A 25169-nucleotide genomic window follows, 5' to 3' on the forward strand; every position below is an offset into this window, starting at 1 on the left:
ATATCTGTTGGCCATTTGTATTTCTTCCTGAGAGAAATGTCTGTTCATGTCCTCTTCTTGTTTTTTTATTGGATTGTTTGTTTGTTGTTGAGTTTTATGAGTTCTAAAAATTAATTTTTTAAAATTAGAAACTTTGTGCCTGACCTGTGGTAGCTCAGTGGATAAAGCGTCGACCTGGAACGCTGAGGTCGCCAGTTCAAAACCCTGCACTTGTCCGGTCAAGGCACATATGGGTGTTGATGCTTCCTGCTCCTCTCCCCTTTCTCTCTCTCCTCTCTAAAATGATTAAAAAAATAATAATTCTCAACTACCAAAAAAATGAGAAACTTTGTGATAATAAATGTTGGTTGTTTAAAAACAAGAAAAGAAAAGAAAAACACAAATAGGAAGGACATGCATTAAGATACTAACTCGGCCCTGGCTGGGTAGCTTGGTTGGTTGGAGGGCAGACCCAACATGCCAAGGTTGTGGGTTTGGACCTGTCGGGGCACATACAGCAATCAACTGGTGGATGCATAGATAAGTGGAACAATAAATCAATATCTCTCCTTCCTCCCTCTCTAAAATCAATCAGTTTTAAAAAATTAAAACTAGGGGGGAAGGCCAGAGGCAAGATTGACTCTCTTTTTATCTGTGTTTTTAAAATGACGTAGTAACTCTGGGTTACTTGAGTAGGTTATCCTGCATTCTCAGGAAGGACTAAGGTCCGGGAGCTGGAGTGAGAGCTGAGCAGCGACAGGGAGGCAGACAGGTGAAGGGCTTGTTGGCAGCACCAGGGGGCAGCACTGGCTCACTTGTTTCCCTGGAACCAGGCCCCAGCAAGTGGCGGCGCAGCCTGAACACGGACAGGTGGGGGTGGCACCATCCCTCAACAGTCTGTGCAGTGACCGAAAGCTCCCACACCTTTTGGGTGGGGGCCCATTGTTTTGGGACAGCTTGATGTGGACTTGGTCCTGTAACTTTGCCCTTTCCCCTTTCACTCTTTCCCTTTGAACTGTCAGCAGATAGGACTGTCCAAAGTTTGGAGATTTGACCCTCTGGCTAAGCCCTCCCATTTCAGAAACCATCGCAGAGACGGTGTGTCGGTTGTTTATATCAAGTCCTTTTATTCTGATACCACAGAATTACCTTGTCACAATACAGGGGAAGGGACACTGAAGTACCACGAGGTCTCACAGAGCACAGGAGGACGGCACACATTTCACAAGGTCATGTGGGAGGACTCGGGTCATTGCACTTACAACTGTAAACTTGTTTGTTTGACTTTTTACAGCACTCTCCCCCCCTCAAATAAAGGAGAGAAGGAGAGAAAGGGCAGGAGGGGAGGAGTGAGGGAAAGCGAAAACAAGACATGGAAGCCAGCAGGGGAAAGGCGCTGGGCGGACCCGCCCTCCAGGACCTGCGCCCGGAGGGAGGAGCTGATTTGATCTCGAGGCTGAATGAGGCAGACACGCACGCATACCCACTCACACACTGGTCACATGCATACACACACTATGTCACGACTTCCACAGCTCTCCAGGGCCACCCAGCGCACATGGCAGCAGGGCTGCAGATACCCAGGGAGACAGAGGTGACATCTTTTGAGGAGTTTCAGTTGATCAGGCCTGTCACTCTGACCCTGTTGGTGTCCACGATGACAAGTATTTACAGAATGGGGGGAGGGGGCACAAGGGCAGGCAGGGGCCAACAGGCCAGGACCATGCTGCCTTGGCAAAGGTCTGCCTGGAAAACTCCCTACAGGTTCCGGAAGCCAGGCTGTAGTTGCTGCCATTGCTGCCCTCTCAGCATCGGCCTTGAGACCACACTTTCCCCAAGGACTAAGCAGATGGTGGGCAAGGGGTGGTGTCATGTGAAGTGAGTGTATTGGGCCCTGGAGTGGGCAGAGGAGGCAATGCCCTTGCTTATGACACTGGGGAGGCAGATCCATGGAGAAGGCCTGAACTGTGCCCCTTACCTGTTTGGAGATGTGCCCAATGCCCCCGACTGACGTGGCACTGAATGCTGGTCCCTTAGCCTCTGGCTGCAGTGCCCCGGGAGCCACAGCTCTGTCTACACAAGGGCCAGGACACCTGTGGCCCAGAGGCCTGCTCCAGCCACCTTCACAAGGAATGATGGGGACAGATATGTCCTGTGGGTACGCTGGGAGGTGGGGAATGACAGGTGTCAGAAATTTCTAACTCAGGGTGCTTGGCCAGAAAGGAAATTTGCTGAAAAGTTAGTATTTTAGAGCCTGAGGCTGGGTCTGATGGAGGCTGACCTATTGTCATCTCCTTGTCTTCCCTGCTCCTTGTCCCATCCCCTGGCTTTTTAGTGGGATGAATTACTGTCTTGAGCCCCCACATCTTCAGCCACTAGGCACTTCCCCACACAGACCTGGCCTTGGGTGGTCAGAGGTGATGGATGGTGGCCTCCCTCAGCCCTTGCTCATAAGTCTCACATAGCCCAGGCCTGATATCAGATGAGGCAGGTGTCCTATGGCATGGATGTGAGGCCCAAATCCTGGAGGACCAGGATCTCAGGCCCAGCACAGAGGCTGACAGCCTCCTGTCCCACCCAAAGCTGCCAGAGGTGTGCCAGGATTCCTTTCTGAAGGGCTGCGTAGACCTTATAGGGAAGCATGAAAATGTGGACCCTGAGAAATGCATGGTGCAAACCAGAGTACTCCGGAGGACGGCCAGGCCTGGAGGGGCGGCCAGCCACAGCCTGCGCGCTCTGGGCCCGGTTGTGCGGAGCTGCTGCGCAGCGGGATGCTTGGGCTTCGCAGATGAGGGTGGGCAGAGTCTAGGTCCTGGGGACAGAGCCAGAGTCACAACAGGACTTTCTGTAAGTTTTGCTATTAAGAAGCCTTCCAAGAAATTCAGCTCAAAGTCATGGTATATGTGAACACCTGCTCTGGTCCAAGATGGTATTTTCAGCAGTCCTCGCTACAAATGGCGGATGTCTAGCTCTCCCTGAGCACCTTTTGACTCCCTGGGGCCGTCTCTTAGTTCACAGACCTTTGAGCCTCCCAGCCACAGAGGAGAGGCATAGAGTGGGTGCAGTCAGGAGCCGGAGACCCCCGTGCACAACAAGGCCCTGTCCCTGGCCTGTCTGTCTACCAACAGACATAGCCCAGCTCTGCCCCTGAGCAGTACACTGCTGGGTAGGGGCAGCCAGAAGCCTCTGTTTCAAGACTGTGGTATGAGGGAGCAATTCACAGATGGAAACCTTCCGAATGTTCATGCACATACATCCTGTGCAGGCCTCGCCAGTGTGTTCCCTCCGGAAACTCCTTTCACCCACCATCTTGGTCTGAGAAACCAGCAGGGCGCGTGGGGCATCACACCGCCTGCCCGCAGCCTGACATGCTCAGGCAACAGTCCTGGCAGGTCCTCACGAGCTCGTGCAGAAGTCAGCTAGAAGTGCTTCTGAAGGAGAGGTTCTGAGGCAAAAAGAACTCCAGGCAAGAGGGTCGAGCATTTAAAATGGATGAAATCGTGCAAAGAGGCTATGAGCTGTGCATGCTCCACTGCGGGACAGCGGTGACTCGCCTGGCATTGGCGAGTCCTGCCACAGGTCAAACATGCCACAGACTGAGAATTTCACACACACAGTGGGAGCAGGGTGGAGTGGGGGGTTGATATGAGCTTATTTATCCAGTTTCTCAATTGCATGTTTGCAATTAACTCCTTATACATAACATGGAATTTATTAAATATTAACAGTTGTCTTTGAGGGTTTATATTTCATTGCATAGAACATTAGAGATGAGACTTGTGGCTGTGCCCAAGATACAAGGAAGTCCCAAAGCGAAGGGCCTTTGGGAGGAATGCTGCCTAGTCCACCAGGTGGGTGGATGGTGCCACATTCCTCAACACAGGGCTCTGGGTCCTTCCCTTGGCTGACAGAAGCCCTGGCCCCTCTGCTCTGAGCACGCCCACTGGTGATGGCTTAAGAAGGACTGGAGTTGCACAGTAAACAGAGGTGGGCGGAGGGGCCTCCCTAGACCTCGCCCTGGGGTTGTGCTCTTGGTGGCCTGCTGCCCACTATTGCTTCTAAGTCAACATTCTCCCTGTGCTGAGCGGGGGCAGAGCAGAAGGAAACCAAACCATCAGTCAGTCACAAGGGGGTGGTGGAGGGGAGGAGAGTCAAGGAGGTGAGCAAAAGAGAGGAGACAAAGGGGAGAAGGAGAAACAAAAGAAACATGTTTATGAGGTATACAAGTAAATCAAACTGAAATGATTAAGGCTGTTCTTGAAATCAAAAGAAATCCCCAGGTGTACGAAGGAGGAGACGGCTGGTAGAGACAATGGTGGTGCCGCTGGGACGCTCATGATGGCTGGGGAGATGGCTTTGAGATGGCGGCCGGCGTGTTGGCACGCTGCCACCCACAGGCTGGGAGAAGCCTCAGCCAGTGCCCACACTGCTTTTCGGTGCTATGGCCTCTTATTTCAGCAATGAGACAGTGTTAGGTCCTAATGTTTGTAAAGTTCTCCCAACCCCACGCTAGCCACATGGAGGTCTGCTCCAATGTCACCCAAAGGGCAGGGTGAGGGGGGAAGGACCCTGTGGCCACAGAGGGATCTGGGCCAGCTGGAATGTGAAGGAAACAGAGCCCAGGACCCCCAGCCCTCAGTCCAAGGACCTCTCCAAGGCTGTGGAAAAACTTCTGGCATCGTGGAGGGAGGGCACGTCTATCAAGAACAGGAGCGAGCGCCCAAACTCTGTGTATAACGCACTGGAAGCCTGGCTGGCCGGCCGCACACGGTGGCTGTGGGGGGGCAGCAAGACTGCCGGCGGCAGGGTCTCCAGGGAGGGCTCCTCCCTCCCAACCACGGCTATGCCTTGAAGGTGGCGCCCTGAGGAGAGCAGGGTCTCTGGAAAGACAATCAGAGGTCCCTGGGCCAGTGGTCCTGCTTGTCTGGCCGCCGCTGGTAGGAAACATCCCACTCAAAGGAGGCCGCCCACCACGTCCCACCTGGTGAGTCTGTGGGCCAGGCGTTCTCCAGATTGCAGATGCTTGGAGAAGAAAAAGAGAGAAGTGTGAAGGAAGGATGGAAAGAAAGAAAGAAAGAAGAATTTTGTCAAGAGCTATGGACAGTGGCTTCCCACCCCGCGCTCCTCTCCATCGTCCGCCACACGCCAATGGCCGCCTCCGCGGCCTCAGTATCCCACGCACTGGGGCTTGGGGAGATAGCTGTTTGGGCAGCTTCGAGGTTGCAAGGAGGAGGACAGGAAGAAAGAAGAATCAGGTGGACCATAACACAAATTGATTTCTGTTCTGCTCAAGAGTGAGGGAGGTGGGGTTCTGTTTAAAACGGCAAGCCTCTCCAGTCCTCCTGTGCAACTGCCATAAAAGACACCAGGATGTGGACACTCACAAAAGTGCCGCCTGTTTGGCCCAATCACTAGCCAAATGCCAGAACTGGAGAGAGACTCCTTTAACGACATGATGAGTGGTCTCAGTGGCCCACCCACATCGTGTGGCAGGACACAGAACACAGCCAGGCCACTCCTTTCCCTTCCTGGGGGTGGAGCCCGGCTCTGAACCCAAGGCGGGCGCTGCCATGAACCTGGCCATGGGCTGCCACTCCTCTCAGCACCACTTCTGATTCCTCGTCTGTTCCAGAGCAACTCCGAGGAGACATCCGGCTGAGCAGGAGAGTGGCGGGGAGCCGATGTCATGGGGTGAAGGCAGGAGGAACACTGGGGGCGCTGCACTGTGGCTACTGGAATCAGAATAAGTTCCAGGCTCTTGACTCTGGCCTCCAAAGCCCACCCCAGCTGGCTCCCACCCCCTCCGACCTCACCCCTGACCACCTCTCCCCTCCACAGTGGCTCTGGCTGTGCGGGCCTTTTGTCCGCCTCTGAAGCCCAACATCAGAGCCTCTGTTGGTGCTGGGCCCTTACCTGGCCCACCTGCAGCAGCCCCTTCTCAAGTCTTACCTTACCCTGACCACTTTCTCTAGAGCAGGCCCTTCTGCCCCAGGACCACCTTTTCATGGGCTTCAGAAATTACCTCTTCATCTAATTTCAATTTTTTAACTTATTTATTCTCTGTTCCACTCAGTGGACGGTCAGCTTTGGATGGCAGGAACTTGGTTTAGTTCCTTTCTGTATCCCCAGCACCTGGGACAGGGCCTGGCCCCGACCTAGGGCTTGACAAACCATTTCTCGCATGAAGGAGTATGTGGATAGGAAACTGGACTCTCCAAGCCCCCGCTGTTCCTCCTTTTGCCGCTGCCCCCAGCTTCTTCCCACCAGCACGCCTGGCCTCAAGGACCCTCCTGACCTGCTGGCTGACCTGCTGGCCACACACACCTGCCCACACAAGAAGCGCCCAAAGCTCTCTCTCTTTTCTTTTAAACCTCCATACTCCTCACGTGAGAAATGGCAAAGCAGGGAGGAGGGCCCACGTCTACGGAATGTAAAGGGTGGGCCCTGGCTGTGCACAGGCCAGCACCAATGGCCAGGCCACCTTCCCTGACATCCTGGGTGACATGCCTCCCCTCCCCCACAGAGGCGGGGCCCAGGCCAGAGCAGGTGCAGGTAGGAGCATCTCATCCTGCCTCGGCCACTTCAGCCCAGACAAAGCCACGACTTCTTCCTGAGCCTTCCACTCTCCCTGGGCGGCTCTGGTCCTGGGCTGAGACTGCCTGGCCCATGGCCTCCCTTTCCTCTCTGTCCTTTTCCTGTCTGCCTCTCCACTCATTTTATTCTTCCTTCTTGTGGGTTGTGAGCTCAGCCTCTGAAGCCAACAGTGTCTTGACCTCATGTCCAGTGGCCTCTGTCACGGCTAAAGGAAGCCCCTCAGGCCCCTCCTAGCCCACACTCATAGGAACCAGGTGACCCCTCACCCTTTCCTCTGCCCACCCCGCCCTGGTCCCACACTCACTGTTATACGCAGAGTCCAGAGCTGCGCCCAGGCCTCTGACTCCAGAGATTTTTCCACAGCAATGCTATCATCTGCCTTCACCTCTTCAAGAGCCTGTGGAGCATATGCAGAGGAGGGTTGGAAGGAACTGAACCCCCGCCGCCACCGCCCTGACCTAATGCCACCCCTCAGCTGTGAGAGCCCGAGGGGGACGGGGTGGCAGAGCAGGACACGGTGATGGGAGCCCTGGCTTCCCTTTCCCGGGGACCTCGACTGCGTGGGCCTCACGCTGAGACCTCTGTGCACAGGGTCCCTTCTGTTCCTGCTCCTCTGGCCACATCGCCTGCTGCTGAAGCCCAGACTCCTCCCACAGGACTGCTCTGGACTTAGAGTGTCCACACGAGCTCCTCAGACCTTCCCCAGGGGAAACTGGGTACAGGTAGCTCATACTCACCCTTCAGGGCATGGTCACCAGAATGAGGAGAATTTTTTGCCAAAAGCAGAGACGGCTGTGACACAGAAAAAGGAGAGAGGCATCAGGAAATCAAACCAGCCTCCCTCTTGGTCAGGGTCATTTGGCACAGGGAAGCAAGCTCAGCCCAAGTACCACCAGGTGGCTGAGTGACCAAGCCCGGAGTACTTCCCCCAACCCAATCTCTGCCGTAGCCTCTGCTGTAGCCCCTGCCGGTGGCCCTGCCTGGCAGCAGCGCTCACCTTCCGTCAGTTTGCCAGCCTGCTCCGCTGCCCCCCCGGGGAGGATCTTGGAGAACATGCTCTCCCCATCAGCACCGGCACCGGCACCGGGCTGTCCGGCAGGAGCCCCTGCGGTCCCTCCAGGCCTGGCTCCAGCCTTCATGCCTAGGAGGAAAGAAACCATGTGCCTGAGCTGAGCTGGACCCGACTCCTCAGGCCCTGAGCGGGAGAGTGGCCGTCAGGGTATCTGGACACAAAGGCCTTGGGAGGGGGAGGGGGAGGGGGAGGAGAGAGGAATAAAGAGAGGAAGATAAGAACAGGAAGAAAGAGGTAGAAAGAAACAGAACAAAGGAAGCTGAAGAAGGTAAAGAAGAAGAAAGGGGGGAAAGCAGAGGGAGGTAAGTCAGAACAGAGAGGGAAGGAGAGAGTAGGAAGTCCTGGTCCCGGCCCTGTGCTGGCCAGTCCTTTGCAGGGTCCCTGCCAAGAGCTGCCTGGGCTGCAAGCCCCGCACTGGTGACCTCCCTGCTCGTTCTAACACCAAACCTGGTCTTTGCCGAGGACATCCACAGCCCACTGGGTGCCTTCTCAGGGAGCAGTGAGGGTGTGCAGTGCAAGGGAGCTTAGGGCACCCGTGGGTTTAGAGAAAGAGTAGCCCAAGTTCTCTGGGTCACAGTCGAGGGCACCAGAGGGTAGGCTCACCTGCAGGTCCAGGTCCTGGTGGTGGCTGAGCCTGAGGAGGCCTCCCCTGCTGGGGTGCTTTGGCTGCCCCTTTAGAGCCATCTGTCGGCTCTGCCCGTGGCTGCAACACAGAACCCAGAGCTGAGATACTGCCCATCGACTCTGCCCATGCCCAGCCTGGAACCAAGGGATGTCCAAGCTGCAGCTGCAGCTGCAGCATCTACCCTGGGCAGGACCCATGCACTGGAGCCCTACTCACCAGTCCTGATGGCTGGGGCCCTGTGGCTGTTGTGGGGCCTGGCTGAGGCTTCCCTGCTGGCTGGCTGGCAGCAGGGGCCGGGCCCCGGGCAGTTGGCTGGCCCTGCTGCTGCAGCCGAGCCTGTGATGGCATCTGCTGGGCAGGCTGTAGCCCATGACCTTGCTGCTGTTGCTGCTGCTGCTGCTGCTGCTGCTGCTGCGTCTGCAGCTGGCGCGATGCTGTTGCCGAGGGTGTCTGCCTGGATGGTGGTGGCTGTGACTGCTGGGGCCCCGGAGGTGCCTGCCGCCCCTGTGGCTGCGGCTGCGGTTCTGGCTTTGGCTGCAGTGCTGTGGGCCCTGAGTGGGCCTGCCGGGAGCCCTTCTTGCTGTCAGAAGCATGATGGTATGCTGATGGAACACGGGATGGCTGTGAGTATTCAGAGGAGCCGGGATATCCAGGCTGACCCTTCTTCTGCATGGTTGGGGCGGGGCTGGGCTGAGCGTGAGGCCGAGCTTCGTGGCGACCCAGGTCCCGAACATGTGTTTTGGCAGCACGCCGGCCCAGCTCCTCGCCAGCGTGGCGGCCTGCGTGCCGCCCGTGGTCACTGTGATGTCGGTGTTCCTTGGCTGAGGCGTGGCGGCCTGGGCCACCCTCATCGTGTGGCCATAGGCCCTCTTCGGGCGGCTCATCATAGTCATGGTAGCTGTGCCTGGCAGGCCCCCGCTTCTGGGAGGAGGAGGAGACTGTGTGGCCCCCATGGTGCCTGAACCGGTCAGAGCGGGCATCCCGGGGCTTATCAAACCAGTCTGTCTCCTCCTGGCCCAGGTGATACGCTTCAGAGACCAAAAACAGAACACCATCAACCCCTGGGTTGGCCACAGGGAGTCCCAGCGGAAGCCATGCAAGGAAACCACAGTGGGCACCACAGCCGCAAGCATAACACTGCCCCCACATCCCCCACAAACGGGGCCAGGGTGAAGGTGGAGAAGGCAGGGCCCATGGCATGAGACACCAGGCCAGGACCCACTGGGACATCTCGGAGCCCAGAACCCCACGAGCAGGAGGGCCCCAGGTGCTGAGCACCTGCAGAAATCACCCCCATCTGCCATTACCTTCACTGTCGGAAACTACGCAGTGGGAATCGTCCAGGATGTAGCCTTCCTCACGCTTGTATGAGTGGGCCCGTGGTCCATCCTTGACATGCTCCTGGACATCGGGCATGGAGTGGCTGGAGCAGAACTGTGGGCAGGTGTCACCAGGAGGAAGGGTGCCCCCGGGGGGCCGGGGCCGGCCCAAGGGGCTGACGGGGCTCTCCTCCTCAGAGGCCTGGCTCCGCATGGGGGGCCGGGCCCGGCCATGGGCCATGCTCAGTGATGAGGGCTTGGGGCCTGCTTTCTGAAGTCGCTCCACAGCTTCCCGTTCCCGCTCGTATCCCTTGCCCCGGCCACTGAAGTCATGGCTGGACAGTTTCTCCCCACCGTACGCAGGCACCACCCGGGAACGGCTGCTCCCACTGTACATGCGCTCATCCTCCTCCACTGGGTCTCGGCTGGACACCCCATAGTACCTCTGCTGCTCATACACATTCTTCTTTAGCCCGTAGGTGATTTCGTCCTGGAACTTCCTGCCCCGAGAGGCCAGGCCGCTGCTGACTGCAGGGGAGGGGTAGGAGGCCAGGTCTGACTCCACGTCCTTGGCTTCTTCGATAGGCGAGAACTTGGAGATCTTTTGCTCCATTCCCTGCTTCCGGTGCTTACTGCGCTTTGAGGAGATAGCAGCTGGGGCCAGGCTCTTGGAGGGATGCTTAGGCCCCATGGGGCCTGGGCCGTACTTCTCTGCTCGAGCCCCGTGGCGGTAGTCGCTGTCGCTGTAGTAGTGGGTGCTGGCTGGCCGACTGTCGCTCTCCATGCTCCGGTGATGGCTGCTTTTCCCACGGGGGTCATAAGAGTCTTCCTCGGATTCTTCCTCCCCTCGGGCATAGCAGCAGGGCAGTGACGGCCCCTCAAGGACACCTGGCTCTCCTGGCTCTTTCCCTGGACGCCCACTGTTGCTCGGCCCCAGGGGCTCCAATCGCTGGTTATCAGGGACCGTGGCAGTGCTGTCCTTGGTCAGCTCACTGATGTCGTCAATCATCACATAGTTCCGAGGGACATTCTGTTCCAAGCTGGTGTAGTGGGAGTCAGAGGGACAGGCGGGGGCTGGGCTCAGGCCCACGCTGCTGCGGTCACTAGCCCGGGGCAGCTCAGGGGCCTTGCTTTGCTCATAGCTGCTGCTTAGCACTGGGCCACTGTAGCTGGTTTCAGAGGGGGCTGAGGACATGGCTACACTGGGGCTGGCAATCACCTCATAGTTGGTGGTCACCTTCTGCTCCAAGTCAGCTAGTGATGTCTGGCGTGGCTTCTGGTAGGGGGCACGGCTGTCAGCTGAGACCGGGAACAGGGTGCTCTGTGTGTTTGGCATGGGTGTTTGGGCCGCATAATGGCCTGTGGGACGGAGAGCTTGCTGGCTTGGCAAGCCAGGTTCAGCAGAGTAACTGGCGCCAGGAGGAAAGGCAGGTGCCGGATACGTGCCGGGGCCTGGGTAGGCAGGTGCTTGGTGAGCCGGGAATTCATTCGGGACTGCCCTGCTGCCGCCTGCAGTGTACTGCGGGGCCGGGGACGGGAACTGGGGCTGCTGGAAGGTCGTGGGGCCAGACAGGGCAGCGGGGACAGCGGCAGGGACAGGGAAGTCTGTGTACTGGCCAGTGGGAGTGGCACAGCCCTGGAGCCGCAGCTGGTTGAGCTCACTGTCTGACAGGTAGTCGCGATGCTCACTGAGGCCACGCAAGGGTGGGTAGTCACGGCCACCCCGGTCTTTGGCCAAGGACTCTTTGCGCTGTGTGATGCCCAGCTCCAGGTACTTGAGCTTGGCGTCGATCTCCTTCTCCTCCTCGTCCAGCTCTGCCTGCTTCTTGCGCAGCTTGGTGGACTCGTGCTCCACCAGCCGCAGGTCCCGGTCCAGCTCCCGGAGCACACTGGCCTTGGTGGCAGGGACAGAGGCAGGTCCCGCTAGCCCACGCTGCAGCAGGCTGGCCGCATACAGCTGTGAGGGGGCCTGGCCAGCCAGAGGCAGATGAGCCTCCTCGGGAGGAGGGCTGGGCAGTGTCCGCTTCACCTTGCGGACCAGGCCGTTGGGTGGCAGCGCCGACACCTGAGACAGAGGAAGGGCGGGCAGCACTGAGACCCAAGGTGTGGGTGGCTTGGTGGGGCACAGGGTGGAAAAAGCCTGGCTTTGCCTGGCGCAGGGGTTGGGCTCCTACTGTCGGCGCCCTGACTCACCAGGCAGCCTCGAAGCCTGCCCTGTCCACCCACCAGCTTGTGACCATGTTACAGGCCTTCTCTTTGCCAGTGTTCTGGGCAGCAGGAGGATAGGAAGGAACAGATGGTCCTCTGTGCTGGTCTCTAGTACTGGCCTGGCTCTGAGAACTCCTACTGCATGGAGGTTCTGAGCACCCTGCACATGTCCAATGGGCTCCCCAACACCACCTCTCAGAGTGTGCTGAGATGAGGGCACAGATCTGGCTCTGGGTTTGGGTCTTAGCAGCTGGGGGGACCAAGGACATCGGAGGCACACTGACAGGAGTAGAGTGGGTCCTGGGCCCACAGGCTCCCTAGAGGATCGTGGGAAGGGGCACATGCTGATTCTATGTCAGTTGCTGCAGGCTCTGGATCCTTTTTGCCTCCTGTCCTACTCTTCTCTAAAGTGACATGCCACTCAGCTGCCTGCCCAGCCTCCTCTTCCAGCTGCCCTGCACCACCCTCTGCCACGCGCTCTGGGCTGCTCAGCCCAGCCCCAACTCCCTGCATAGCTGTGTCAGCCTACCCCTCTCGGGGCTGCTGGTGCCCCTCTGGGTCCTTTCCTGTCCCCTCTCCTGCTACATGGCTTCCTGGTCAAGGATCCCTAATGCTGCCTTCCATGGGGCCCTGCTCACCTGCCCCAGCGTTCCATATGACCTGGAAGTCCCCGTTTCTGGGAGGTGTTCCCTAGGTCCTCCCTTTGTCTCTAGCTTACAGCCTTCCCAGAATGCCCTTTCAGACTTTGGGACTTCGACAAACCACCCAAATCCCCAAAATACACTGGGGAATAACATCGGGCTTCTTATATTTTACCTTGCCAAGAAACTAAAAAAAAAACCCCACCTACTCTCACTGTATGTTATAAACAATAGTGTGCCCCCAAACCTCAGAATAAAGGGTGGGCCTTTGATGAAATACATTTCACTTTTTGAAGTCCTCATTTTGTTGTCTGTCTTATTTGGCTGCATACTATGAGTGCCCATTGTGGCATGGCCCCACATGGCTGACCCATGGAATCTCTGTGTCTACCCTAGCCTGGAGCCAGACCACCTGCTTCTCCAACCATCCCTCCTTGCCAGCCCGGACTCCTGATGTCACACACCTGCACACACACACACCCCCACCGGGCTCTCCTGCACCCAAGCTCATCACTCCCACCACCCACCTCAAGACCCCACCTCTCTCCTCTGCATTATATCCAGAAAACAGCAAATATGCCTGACATGCCTCTGGTTCCTACCTCCTCCCTGGGGCCACTCTGCCCTCTCCTCCTTCAGCCCATCTGTCCACATTCTACCCAGGAAGTTTTCTAAGGTACCCATCTTGTCCTGCCTTACCTGCCTAAAACCACAGGAGGCTCCAAGGGCCTTCAAGAAAAGCCCACCATCAGCCTGGCATTCAAAGTCCTTGGCGTTGAGCCCTAACCACCCCTACTTCCCCTCCACGGCAGCCCATAAAAGGCCACCTCTCATAGTCCTAGGACATCACTGGCAACTAAAGCCACTGATACGGGTAATTTTATGCTCTGGGGTCCCCTATCTAGGGCAGCAGACAGCTGTGTAAACAGACTTACTGAGGGCCAGATAGGGGCAGAGGACAAGATAAGGCAGAAAGCATGCTGCGTCCCTTTGCATGGGCCCACAATGCTATGCCAAGGGGCTTGGGCTTCACATGGAGCCATGGAAGCCAGACCAGGGTTATGGAATGAGGATAGTCACAGGTCTGTGGGACTGATTTTCTCAGGAAACATGCACAGTAGAGGTTTGGAGTGGGAAGGGCCCAGACTGGAGGGTTAAGGAGGCCGGAGAGGGGAGGTGGCAGGGGCTGGACTAGATGTAGGCTCTGCGGAGGGAGTGCTAAGGGGAGGTGGAAGTTTCTCGTGGTGTCTAGATGGATGGATGGCTGCAGGAGCCCATGTGTGATGGTGTATTTGCCTGAGATGTCCTTGCCAGGCTGCAAGCTTCACCACATGTGCACTGAGAAAGCTTTAGTCCTCCACTCGTTCCCTTGGGCCTCTGGCACTGGAGGTGACTCCATCCCCACCCCAGAAGAAGCCCTTCCCTGTGCCTCCTCCCCTAAGTTAGGCAGAGACCCCTGTCCCACCCTGGACCAGCCCCTGTGCCCATACCTGGCTACCCAGTCCCCCCTGGTGCTGGTAGAGGGAGAACCTCTCTTTGGCAGACTCCTCGGCGGTGGGGCTGAGGGGCTTAGGGTCAGACAAGGACCGCTGCAGGGTCTTCATGGGGCGAGGCAGCGTCTGCTGGCGGAGAGCGCTGTCAGCCGCGAAGTGCTTCTGGGGACTCACGTGAGCCTTGTTCAGCCTCTCACTGGAGGCAAAGGAGGCATCCAGGAGCCGGTGTGGGGACAGAGGTGAGACTGGTGAGTAGAGGACCTGAGGGGACTTGGGAGGCTGGCGGCTCACAAGTTGTGAAAGGGACTCCGGGGGCAGGTGGGCCTGGTAGCCAATCTCCAACGGATCCGGCTTCTTTTTTTCGAATCGGCCCAGGGGTCCTGGGGTTACGATCTGGATGCCAGGCAGGTAGGGGCTGATGGCAGCTGGCCCTACAAGCTGTGGCCCTGCTCCTCCCTGGCTCTGCCCGTCTGGCTCCGTCTGGCAGGCCAGGCTCTCCCCGCGCCCAGTCTTCTCGGGCGCTGATATGTACCTGACGATCTCCACCTTGGGGTCAGTGGCAGCTGTGATGTGGATGGCTGGAGAGACCCTGGGCAGCTGGTCAGGCTCCGTCTGCACGGAGCAGTCAGTGATGGTCTGGATGCCCACGCTGCTCGTGGCCCTGACCACGGCGGTGACCGTGGACGGTGGGGCAGCAGCATCATGCTTGCTGTCGGAGCCAGAGTCTGAGTGGCGGGAGAGACGGGCCCGGCGGCGACGCACTGGCTGCTCCCACTCGGCACTGTCCTCATCGTCGGTCTGCACGCTGCAGTCAGCGCTCCGCCGGGTGCGGCGCCGCCGGGTCAGGAGGTAGCGGCCCTCCCCGTCTTCGTCATCGGTCTGCACGCTGCTGTCCGCAATCCTCCTGACTGAGCATGGCTCGGGCGCCAGCTCCGGCTCACAGGCGTCCCGCAGGCGTGGCATCGAGTGCCGCTTCTTGAGGCCGCTGCGGCCTGCCTCCCAGTGCTCCTCAGTCTGCAGTGACATGTCCGAGGCGGAGCTGGGCAGGCCGCGGTGCGGCACGGGCTCCCGAGGCTGCCCCGGCCCTTCAGGCCCCGCCACGGCAATGAAGGCTGCGTGGGTCAGGGGCGGCCAGTACTGGCCATTCTGAGCCAGTTCAGCGGCCGCTGTGGGTGGCCCTCGGCCAGGTCCCTCACAGGCCACAGGGAAGGGGGCCTTCTGCCGCTGCTTCTGTTCCTCTAGCTGCTGCTGCAGCTGCTGCTGCAGCTGCTGGATCTGCTCCAGCTGCAGACGTTGCTGCGCCAGCTGCTCCCGCTGCAGGGCAAACTGGGCCTGCCGCTCCTCCTGCTGCTGCTGCAGCACGTGGTGCTTGATGGTCTGCAGCTCCTGCAGCTCCCGCTGCACCAGCAGCTGCTCCTCCTCCCGGTGCCTCTGCAGCTCCACGCGCTCCCGCTCCAGCTCCTCCTGCAGCCGCAGCTGGCGCAGCTTCTCCAGCTCCACCCGCTCCCGCTCCAGCTGCAGCAGCTGCTCCTGCTGCTTCCGCTGCCGCTCCTCCTGCGAGGCCTCCTCCTTCTCGAGCCCTGGCCGGCTGGGGGCCCCACTACCACCCCCAGAAGCAGCATCAACCAGTGGCCTCTGGCCAGCCAGGGGGGCTGTGGTTGGTGCTGCCGCAGCCTCCTTTGCAGCAGCAGGGGTGGCCGTAGGAAGCTCTTCTCGAGCACCGCCTGCTGGCAGCTCTGGCTTCGGGGGGCCCCCCACCCCTGGTGCCTTGGTGGCAGCAGGTTTCCCTAGGTAGACAGGACCCTCGGCAGGTGGCATGCTGGAAGCAGTGGGGAATCTACCTGGCGCAGGATATCGGTACAGCCCTGTAGGCCCAAGAGGTGCCCGGGGGGCAATCATGGGCATGCGTGTTAGGCTGGTGAGCGGCACAGCTGTGACCGCACCAGACGCGTAAGGCCTATACGTGGTGCTGCGTACCATGGGCCGCAGTACCGAGCCGGGCTGGGTGGTGATGGGCAGTGTTGCAGCGATTGGGGTGTTGATAGTCGAGTAGATCATGCCATCGGCTGCACGCACAGTGGCTGTGGGTGGCAGCAGCTGTCTGACTGCTGCTCCCTGGGCTGCTGTAGGCCTGTACTGGGCCAGAGTGCCAGGATTTGGGTGGCCCTCTGGGAAGGTGGGGTTCCCAAGGAGGCCAGGCCTGAGGGGAGCCAGACCCTGCGGGGCACTGAGCCCAGGCCCGGGCTGGGGCTGATACTGCATGAGGTCAGGGCCAGCCCTGCCGCTGCCATGCCGCCCTCCGTACTGGTCCATGGAGTTGAGGGCCGCGCACATGCGGCTGATCTCCCGGGCGGTAGTGGCACTGTACTGGGCCAGGCTGGCCTCCTGGAAGCTGGCTGCATCTCCCCGAGGGCCATACCTAGGGTCTGAGTAGATGTTTGACACAGAGCTGTAGCGTCGCAGTGGGAGAGGGTGACTCAAAAGGTCTGTGGGGTGACGGAGGTCCGTGAATGAGCCATACTGCAAGCCCTGCCCTAGGAAGCGTCCATCCGCAAAGCCCAGGCTGTAGGACTGCTTCAGCGAGCTGAGGTCCACAGCTGAGTCACGCCCAGGGCTCTGGAAGAGCTGCCCCATCCTGTGGGCATGGTAGTTGAGGCTGGCTTCGGCCAAGTTGGTGTCAGACATGGAGGAGTAGAGCCTGCCAGGGAGGCCTTGTGGGTAGGGCCTCTGCTCCTCGTGGGGCCCAAGCCCCACTACACCCTGTGCCCGGTAGGTGGGGGGCTCAGGAGGCTCAGGGTCCCGAGCACTGTAGAAGGGGCCGCTGCTTTGGCCATGTGGGGCAACACTGGCCACACTCTTCTCGGGTGCGCTGGGGGAAGGGTGGAAGGCGCCTGTACAGCTACTGCCAAAGGGGAACTTGTAGACCATGTCACAGCAAGCCAGCTGGCTCTCAGGCCTCATGCCAGTGAGGTCCAGGGCATTTGCTGGCTCCTCCGGGAGCAGTGTGGTCACAGTGCCTGCTGTGCCCTCTCCCATCTGCACTAGCACTGTGTGTGGCTTCCTGGCACCTGGCAGAGCATGAGACCGCAGCTCTGCAGGGGTAGCCCGCTGGGGTTCAGCACCAGGCTCTGGAACAGGACCTGACTTGAGGCCAACGCTCTGAGCAGTACCCATCTGAGTGATCAAAACATCCCTTCTGGCCAGAGGTGCTACCTGGTTGGGCAGGTTATATCTGGCAAACTTGGCCTCCCTGGGTCTTCCCCGGGGAGCACCTTGATATGGGGCTGTCTGGACAGCCTGCTCTACCTGCTTGACCTGGGCCAGGCACACAGGGCTACCGGCACCCTGGCCGAAGTCAAGCCGGCTCTGGAAGGGGTCTCCATAGACCACAGGCTGCTTTTGTTGAGCCATGAGCACCGAGGAGGCCATGGTGATGCTCACGGTGGTAGCAGTGCTGAGGAAGGCGTGGGTCTGCTCCTGGGCATTAAGGTTGATAACCAAAGGCTGCACAGCGGTCGACTGACGTCCTGGAACTGGATCCAGGGCAAGACCGTACTTCCTTGCTTCCACGGCAAGAGAGGTCAGGTCCATGCCCTGGTCAGTGAGGATGATGGGCGTGGGCTTAACGGCAGTGCGTAGGTCTACTACGGCACTGCCAGGGGGCCTGGGACCTGGCTCAACCCTGGAGGTTCCGGGCACGGAGGAGATCCGGCACAAGGAGATGTTCTCGGCAGGGAGGGCACCCCAGCCATACAGTGCCAGGGGCCCATCCGCACCAGCACTGGCTGCCTGCGGGAAGCCAGGTGGCCCGGGAGGTTCTGAAGGCTGTGGAGACACACTTGGAGGTGTTGTCTGGCTATAGCCGTGGGCGGTGGGCTGGATGTCAGTGGGGGAATACACTGGGGAGGTGGAGGCACTAGCGTGTACCATCCTGGTCTGGCTGGAGGCGTCTGATGCCAGTGTGATGACCATAAAGGGCGCCTCCTGAGAGGACTGCTGCCGTACCAGGTGAGGCGTGCTGGGTCGGTGTGGCGTTTGTGTGCCCTGAGCCACCATGGGGGTCTGTGTGGGGGCACCAGGGCTCCGTGGCATGTCCGAGGCAGGGGTCAGGCTTGGCGTCTGTGTAGAGAACTCTGCTGTGGTCCTTGAGCCCAGCTTGCCAGGGGAGAATGTGGGACTCTCTGAAGGAGAGGAGGGGGAAAGTGGTGGGCTGGAGCCCATGAAGTAGGAATGTCCCTGGGAGGGCTGAGGAGTGCCACTTTTGCCATCACTCACACGCAGGGACTTCTCTCTGGTGGCCCGGCCACTGGCAGCGCGGCCACTGGGGGCCTGGGGCAGCTCCTCAGTTTGGGACCCATAGTTCGCAGTGGTGGGGCTCTGTCCATGGCTGTGGGCTGTGGAAGATGGCGAAGGGCTGCGCTCCAAGCCTGGGGACGTCGGAGTCATGTACCCGCGAGGCAGGCCAGCCGGGCAAGGAGCCACAGCTGTGGTGGCCGGGGCCACAGGGCCCTGGGGAAAGGATGTGCCAACCTCCTTGGAGACAGAGCTGGGGGAGGCAGGAGAGCTGTGCAGTTTGAGGGGATCCTGAGACTCCTTTGCAAAATGCTGAGTAACTCGGACATCAGGAATGACTTGACCCCCACTGCTGTCTGAGGAGGTGGAGGTGGAGGCAGAGAAGGGCACAGGGGCAGCGAGCTGGGTGGGGCTGGTACCAGGGGTGAGTGGGCAACCATTTTCCTTCATTGGGTCCATGTACGCACTCTCGGCATTCAGAAACTGCTTTTCCTTCTTCTTATCCTCGGCAAAGGCCAGGTCCCGGGAGGAGGCCTGGCGCATGCGGGCAATGCTCTGCGACGTCTGAAGGATCTCCTCGTACACAGCCGCGTCCAGGCTGGCGGGTGTGCCCTCCGAGAGGGCTGGAACAGCCCTGCCATAGTCACGGTCTGGGGCATCCTGGTACTCGAAGGAACCCTGGGCCCGGGGGCCCACGGGCTGCGATGGGCTGCCGTGGGGCCCCTGGGTCCCTGCCGCCTGGCCCTGCTGCCGCTGGAGCAGCTCGGCCTTCCGCATCATCTCCTCGTAGGCCTCCTCTGCACTCTTGAGGGGCCGGCCGGAGCTGGGCACACCGGAGCTGCCCAAGGGCGTTTCTGTTGGCGAGTAGAGGGACATGAAAGTGGGGAGGCTGTACTCACTGCCCGACTTATAGAGCCGGGCGGGACCGCCATCCAGGGCCTCAGCCTCTGAGTCCAGCGAGGGTGAGGGCGAGTACTCTGAGCAGGAGGAGCGGTGGAGCTCCTCCATCTCCGCCGCCTGCCGCAGCTCCTCCGTGGGGGAGGCGTCCTCGATGGGCGACAGGTTGCTGGGAGGCGTCTTGGAGCGCTCGCGCCTCCGCTGAGCCCGCAGTTCCTCCTTGTCCCGCCGAGTCTTTCGGACAGTGCTGCGGATGCGCTGCTGCTCCACCTCCCGCATCTTCTCCTGCTCTCGCAACAGCTCCTCCTCCTCCCGCAGCTCCTCCTCCTCCGAGGAGTCCTCGATGGTGGGCAGCAGGGGCCCGTGGGAGCGGTGCCTAGCCTTGCGCTGCTGCTTTGCTTCCTCCAGCCGCTGCCGGCGGCTGGGGCTGCTGTCGCTGTCCTCCTCCAGCGAGGACAGGGAGGTGGGGGAGGTGCCGGACGTGTAGCTGGGCGTGGAGGCTGGCAGCGTGGAGGACTGCTCCCCACGGGAGCGGTCCTCGGGGGAGCCGGTCAGGCTCTCCATCTCCAGCTCAGGCTCCCGGTCCAGGCCGGGGTCAGGGCCCGGGCCCAGGTCCAGCTCATGGCCGTAACTGCCTGTGCTATTGAGCTCAATGGTCTTGAAGCGCCGGAGCCCGCCCTGCACGGCCCCTGTACCGTCGGCGGCCTCTGCCGGGCCTCCTTCCGAGAGCAGCTCCTCATAGCCGGTGGTGGCATTGTGCGGCAGGCGCCTCTTAGGCAGAGCTGCTGGCTCTTGGCCGGGCTCAGGCCTGGGCCTCGGGCCGCCCTTCTGGGCGCCATGCTTGGCCAGGCCATGCCTGGAGGTGGCCGCATCATCCTCTTCCAGATTGTCTTCCTCGGCACTCATCTCCAGTATCTGCCGTCGCATGAACTCCTCGTCAGTCATTTCTGCTGCCCGGGCCGGGGGCTGGGGCGGGAGAGGGGACAGGCCACCCTCACTGCTGTCCTCCACATAGTCATGCCTCAGCTGGCTACCAAAGTCATCCGAAGACTCAGCCGTGTCCCGCTGCTCCCTCTGGTGCCCCCACCCCAGAGAGTCTTCCTCTTCCTCCAGGATATCTTCCAGCTCCTCATCGGAGTCGAAGGCCTCAGGCATGATGGACAAGGAGTGGGGCCTCCGCTTCTGCTCCTCCCCACTGCTGCCACTGGGCGGCTTGCTCCGCTCACCTCTGGGGGCTGGGCCCTGAGCCTGCAGCAAAGGCCGCATGCTGCCTACCTTGTGGAGCTGGGAGGGGCTGGGCGGGCGTGAGCCTGTCACCCCTGCACTGTCCAGCTGCTCCACCTCCTGCTGTACCACGCCCGTGATCTCGCTCTGGGAGCTGGAGACGCCGTCAGAAGAATAGCCTGTGTCGCTCAGGCTCTGTGGACTCCGAGACAGGTCCTGAGAGTAAGGCTTGCCCACCAGCTCCTGTAGTAGGTGAGAAGCAGACACTGACTCCCCATGGCAGAAAGCTCATCAGGGAGCCCAGCCCCCTCTGTCCATTCCAGGGCCCTAGGGAAGACCCCCCACCAGGAGATTGGAGCCTACCACCCTCTCCATTTCTCTTCCTTGAGTAACCTGCAGGTTCCATGCAAACCCCTAGCAGTCCTAGGTTCTCAGAGAGAAACTTTAGTAGATCTAATGGTAGTAAAACCCAGCAAAGCATCCAGCAAGGTGCTGGGGACAGGACTAGCTTATAACTCACAGGCTCCAGACCCACTAGGGCCTCATCTAGGCATCCCTGCCATCCTCTCAGCCCTAAGGGGCCTGGCCCAGGCCTACATTCCTCCCCCCAGGAAGCCACGCCCTTCCCTCGCTGTCCCACCTGAAAGCTAAGGTCCCTGTGGAGTGAATGGGACTGACCTCTGCCTCCCCACCTTTGGGGGCTTCTGGAACAGCCTTGACAACAGGGGTGGCAGGTTCAGTCCTCCGCACCCCGGTCTTTGCTTTGGGAGTCCCAGTGGGCAGGGTAGTCTCTGGAGGTGGTTTCGGCACAGGCTCAGCTTTAGCCGGGACTCCTGTTTTCTTTTCCTGGGCACTGCTCGGGGTCCTGCTGGGTTCAGAAGCCCTAAGGGGCTTTGCTTGGGGGCTGGCCTTGGTGGGCAGGGGACTGGCCTTGGCTGGCAGAGGGCCTGATGGCTGTCCCGGCCCCTGTGGCCCTTTCTGCTTCAGAGGGGTTGCTCCAGCTGCACGGTGAGGAGCCCCTGCAGGGGGTTGCTGTGAGGTGGGCGGCGGTAGGGGGGTTGGCTCTCCCAAGCTGCCCTCCAATAGCCGCTTAGTTTGGCAGTTCAGACAGAGCCACTCGGTTTTCTGTAAGGAAATGGGAGGGGAGGGGAACCAATGAAATCACAAAGATACTGAAGTACTCAAAGAATATTTCTGTGAGTATTTCTATAAACTTAAGGAGGACAAAGCTTCCAAAGCATAATACCAAAGGCACAGCGAGAAAATGACTAATAGATTCGTGCCCCCAGGCCCTGGCCGGTTGGCTCAGCGGTAGAGCGTCGGCCTAGCGTGCGGAGGACCCGGGTTCGATTCCCGGCCAGGGCACACAGGAGAAGCGCCCATTTGCTTCTCCACCCCTCCGCTGCGCTTTCCTCTCTGTCTCTCTCTTCCCCTCCCGCAGCCAAGGCTCCATTGGAGCAAAGATGGCCCGGGCACTGGGGATGGCTCTGTGGCCTCTGCCCCAGGCGCTAGAGTGGCTCTGGTCGCAACATGGCGACGCCCAGGATGGGCAGATTATCGCCCCCTGGTGGGCAGAGCGTCGCCCCTGGTGGGCGTGCCGGGTGGATCCCGGTCAGGCACATGCAGGAGTCTGTCTGACTGTCTCTCCCCATTTCCAGCTTCAGAAAAAATGAAAAAAAAAAAAAGATTCGTGCCCCCAAATAACAGACTTCCCCATTCTTTAAATGCACATACAGAAAATTAAAAATATGTACACCAAAGAAGAGTCCCTTCCTGACCCCGTTAAGAGCTTTTCCCCTGGCCAGACAAGGAAGACGGTAGGGGAGGGGAGGCTATGAGCTGCACAAGGGTCTGGACAAGCAGGGGAGCTGGGGCCCACCCCAGGGAGCACACAACCCCTGGGGAGCCCCTATAGGCCAGGAACATCAGTCAGGGGCACCTCCTAGATTCACGACCCCTCCCCACCTCCTACCTCTCAGGCCTCAGACACAATCGTTGCCCACACCCTTCCCAAGCAGGGGCTATGCAGGGAGGGGGCAGACTCCTGGGGCCAGGGGAGGCTCTCTGGGAGATGCGCTGCTTTCGGGCAGGGTGGGGCTGAGTAGTCTCCTGGGCTCACATCCCCCCATAGAAAATGCCCTATCAGGGATGCTGTCCTGGTGTCCTGCCCACGGAGCTCCACACCACATCCCGCCCTGGGTCCCAGCAGAGCTCAGGCTGGGCACGTGGCAGGGCCCTGGTGTACCCTGAGGGATAGGCCTGTTCCACAGGCTTGTTACTCAGGCCTTGAGGCCCAATCCCACACCCAGGTCCTGGGGTCCCACTACAGAAAGGACCCTTCAGGTGTCCTCTAGTCAGGGCAAACAGTGATTTGTCACAAAGACCCTGGACAGGTAGGAGGGCTGTAGGCAGAGGGCAGGAGAGAGTTCTGGAAAAAAGCAAACAGCCCCTTTGCCAGCCCCAGGATCAACATGGTGGGGTGAGAATCCAGGCCCAGGGCAGGGCTGGCCCAGAGCAGGGCTGGCAACACGGCCCTGACTCCACAGTGGGGACTGGCACACAGCCACCCCGGATTAGATCTCTCAAGGTTAGGTCATCTTCCCTGGCTCACCTGGGTGGCTTGGCAAACCTCTGACCCCTACCTCTGGCCTACAGACCCCACCCCCAAAGCAATAGTACAAATTAAGCACAGGCATCTTGGAGGGTGGCCTGGAAGGAGAGGCAAACGTCATGTCAAGGGCTCAGAGCCAGCCCCTGCGGTGGCCTGCCCACCTGAGCCCTCAGCAAAGCACGGCACCTGGGCTCACATGCTCCCTGAGGCTCCGTTCCTTCCCATGCTTCCTCGGGAGGGGCCAGGCTGCACAAGGGGCTGCCCAGGCGGCCCTCTTGCTCCGGGCTCTGCTGTAGCTGGCAGCAAGGCAGAGAGGGAGGACAGACAGGAGGAGGCATGTGAGGTGAGAGCTAAAAATAAACAGCCGCCCTGGCTGCCTGAAGGCCCTTCCTAGCCCTCTGGGGGTAGCGGACGAGGGGTATAGGGCTAGTAGGTGTGGAGTCAGGTGAGTCCTAGCCTGAGTCTCCTGGGGAAGGAGGATGAGGTAGGAGGCAGACTGAGCAGAATCTCTGTGCCTGGGGTTAGAACACAGCTGCTGAGGCCCCAACTTCTTTATTCACTGGTCTCACCCCTGCCCCCCACCTACCACCATGCCCCTCATCCACCCCTGCTCATTCATTCACCTGCATGTTCTCTGTCTCTCCCTCACCCAGCCCCGGGAGCTGCTGCCTGCTGGACCCTATGCCTGTCCCCTCCGGCAAGCAGGCAGAAAGAACAATGGGAGGCTCTGGCGACCCCTTCCGCCTTGCCTCCCCCTGCCCAGTTCCCTTCTAGGGGCAGGAGGTAGGAACCCCCAAGGGCAGTCAGCACCTAGAGGTGAGAGATGCAGGTGTGCCCACCATCAGATGGAGCTGGGGGGTCAGGGTAGGAAAGAGGTGAGCTGTCTGAGAGGGCTGGCAGGGCATCCTACAGGCAGACGAGGCGTGCTGTCTCTGGGGATCACTGACTCTTATGTCCAAGGGAGCCCAACAAGGCTACACGGGAAGCCGGGCTTCGTCCCCGTATTGTCTGCCATCGTCTGAATGACCCTGCTGATGCAAGCTCTTTACAAGAGGATCTGGCCTGTGTGTCAGTTTGGTGATAGGGACACCAGACCAACCAACTCCCTGTGGCTACCCAGCCCCACTGCCCAGGCGAGAACTCCAGAAAACAGGAGGCCCAGAGGCACAGGGCGCAGGACTTAGGCACAAGACCACAGGCATGGCCATGACTGGTGTTGCTGTTCCTCTCCTGACCCTGTGGCCCCCTGCCCTGCCCTGTCCCCAGACACGCCTACGCCCTTCTTTTCTGGGCCACAGGCATGGCCATCACTGGTGTTGCTGTCCCTCTCCTGACCCTGGGACCCCCTGCCCTGCCCTGTCCCCAGACACGCTTACGCCCTTCTTTTCTGGGCCTCCACCTCTAGTAAGAAGGACCATCTGTGATATCCACAACATGCGCCTCTGTGGCCAGGCTGCGCTCCCCTCATGAGACCAGGATCTTGCACTGGCCACAGGGTCGGTTCATGCCCAGGCAGTTGGGGGCTGGTGGGGACTCTTTCCCACACAGAGACTCTTTTGTAGGACACTCTGGTTTCAATCTCCTGGCTCAAGGGCTGACAGTGTTTTGGACCTTGCATGAATATCGGAGGTATGGCATCTCCTGGTCCTCACAGAAACCTCACAGAAACCTAACGGAATAAATACTAAGCCCTATTCCACACGGAAGAGACTGGACTCCCTGAGATCTCTACCCCCAGAGGCAGCCTGAGGCAGGTCTGGAGTAGAGGCGGCTGCTGGCCTCTTGCCTGATGTCCCCACCGCAGTCCCGGGCCCTAATAAACCCAGCCCAGCCCCACATACCACAAAGCCAGGCCCTTTGCCCAGGGAGGCCAAACTTCTCAGGGACGCAGCTGGTATTCTGGCCATTATGATAATATACGGAACTGGCAGCGTGACTGTAACCATTCCAATTCCACTAATTTCTTCACAAACCCTATTTGAACTGAAAGCCAATTAAAAACAAAGCCAGAGGGTACTATTATCCTTTAAAAAAGATAAATAGGTAAGGAAAATCTGGAATCAACAACTCTTAATTATGAAATGACTCACTAAAGAGCACTATGGTTATTTTCTTTTTCAGAGGACAGTTCAGTGGGAAAAGGGATCTTGCCTCTTCCATTGTGGGCTCTGGACTCCCTGTCTAGAAAGAAGGAAAAAAGGTTTTTGAAACTC

General features: G+C 59.5%; 1 protein-coding gene across 1 annotated transcript in view; it reads right to left on the bottom strand.

Annotated features, from left to right (window-relative positions):
* Positions 1-1094: 1094 nt before the first annotated feature.
* The window catches only part of BSN (bassoon presynaptic cytomatrix protein), an 86455-nt gene continuing 62380 nt past the window's right edge, over positions 1095-25169 (bottom strand). Inside the window, exons 4-12 of the mRNA XM_066246078.1 lie at positions 21024-21470; positions 13929-20588; positions 9578-11654; positions 8487-9298; positions 8249-8348; positions 7571-7714; positions 7311-7365; positions 6878-6970; positions 1095-5001 (exon numbers count right to left, since the gene is read on the bottom strand). Of these exons, the coding sequence (XP_066102175.1) occupies positions 7325-7365; positions 7571-7714; positions 8249-8348; positions 8487-9298; positions 9578-11654; positions 13929-20588; positions 21024-21470 (10281 nt within the window). The 3' untranslated portion in view covers positions 1095-5001; positions 6878-6970; positions 7311-7324. The remainder of the gene's footprint in view (positions 5002-6877; positions 6971-7310; positions 7366-7570; positions 7715-8248; positions 8349-8486; positions 9299-9577; positions 11655-13928; positions 20589-21023; positions 21471-25169) is intronic.

The sequence above is a fragment of the Saccopteryx bilineata genome, chromosome 10 (assembly GCF_036850765.1).
Source record: "Saccopteryx bilineata isolate mSacBil1 chromosome 10, mSacBil1_pri_phased_curated, whole genome shotgun sequence".
Taxonomy (NCBI): Eukaryota; Metazoa; Chordata; class Mammalia; order Chiroptera; family Emballonuridae; genus Saccopteryx; species Saccopteryx bilineata.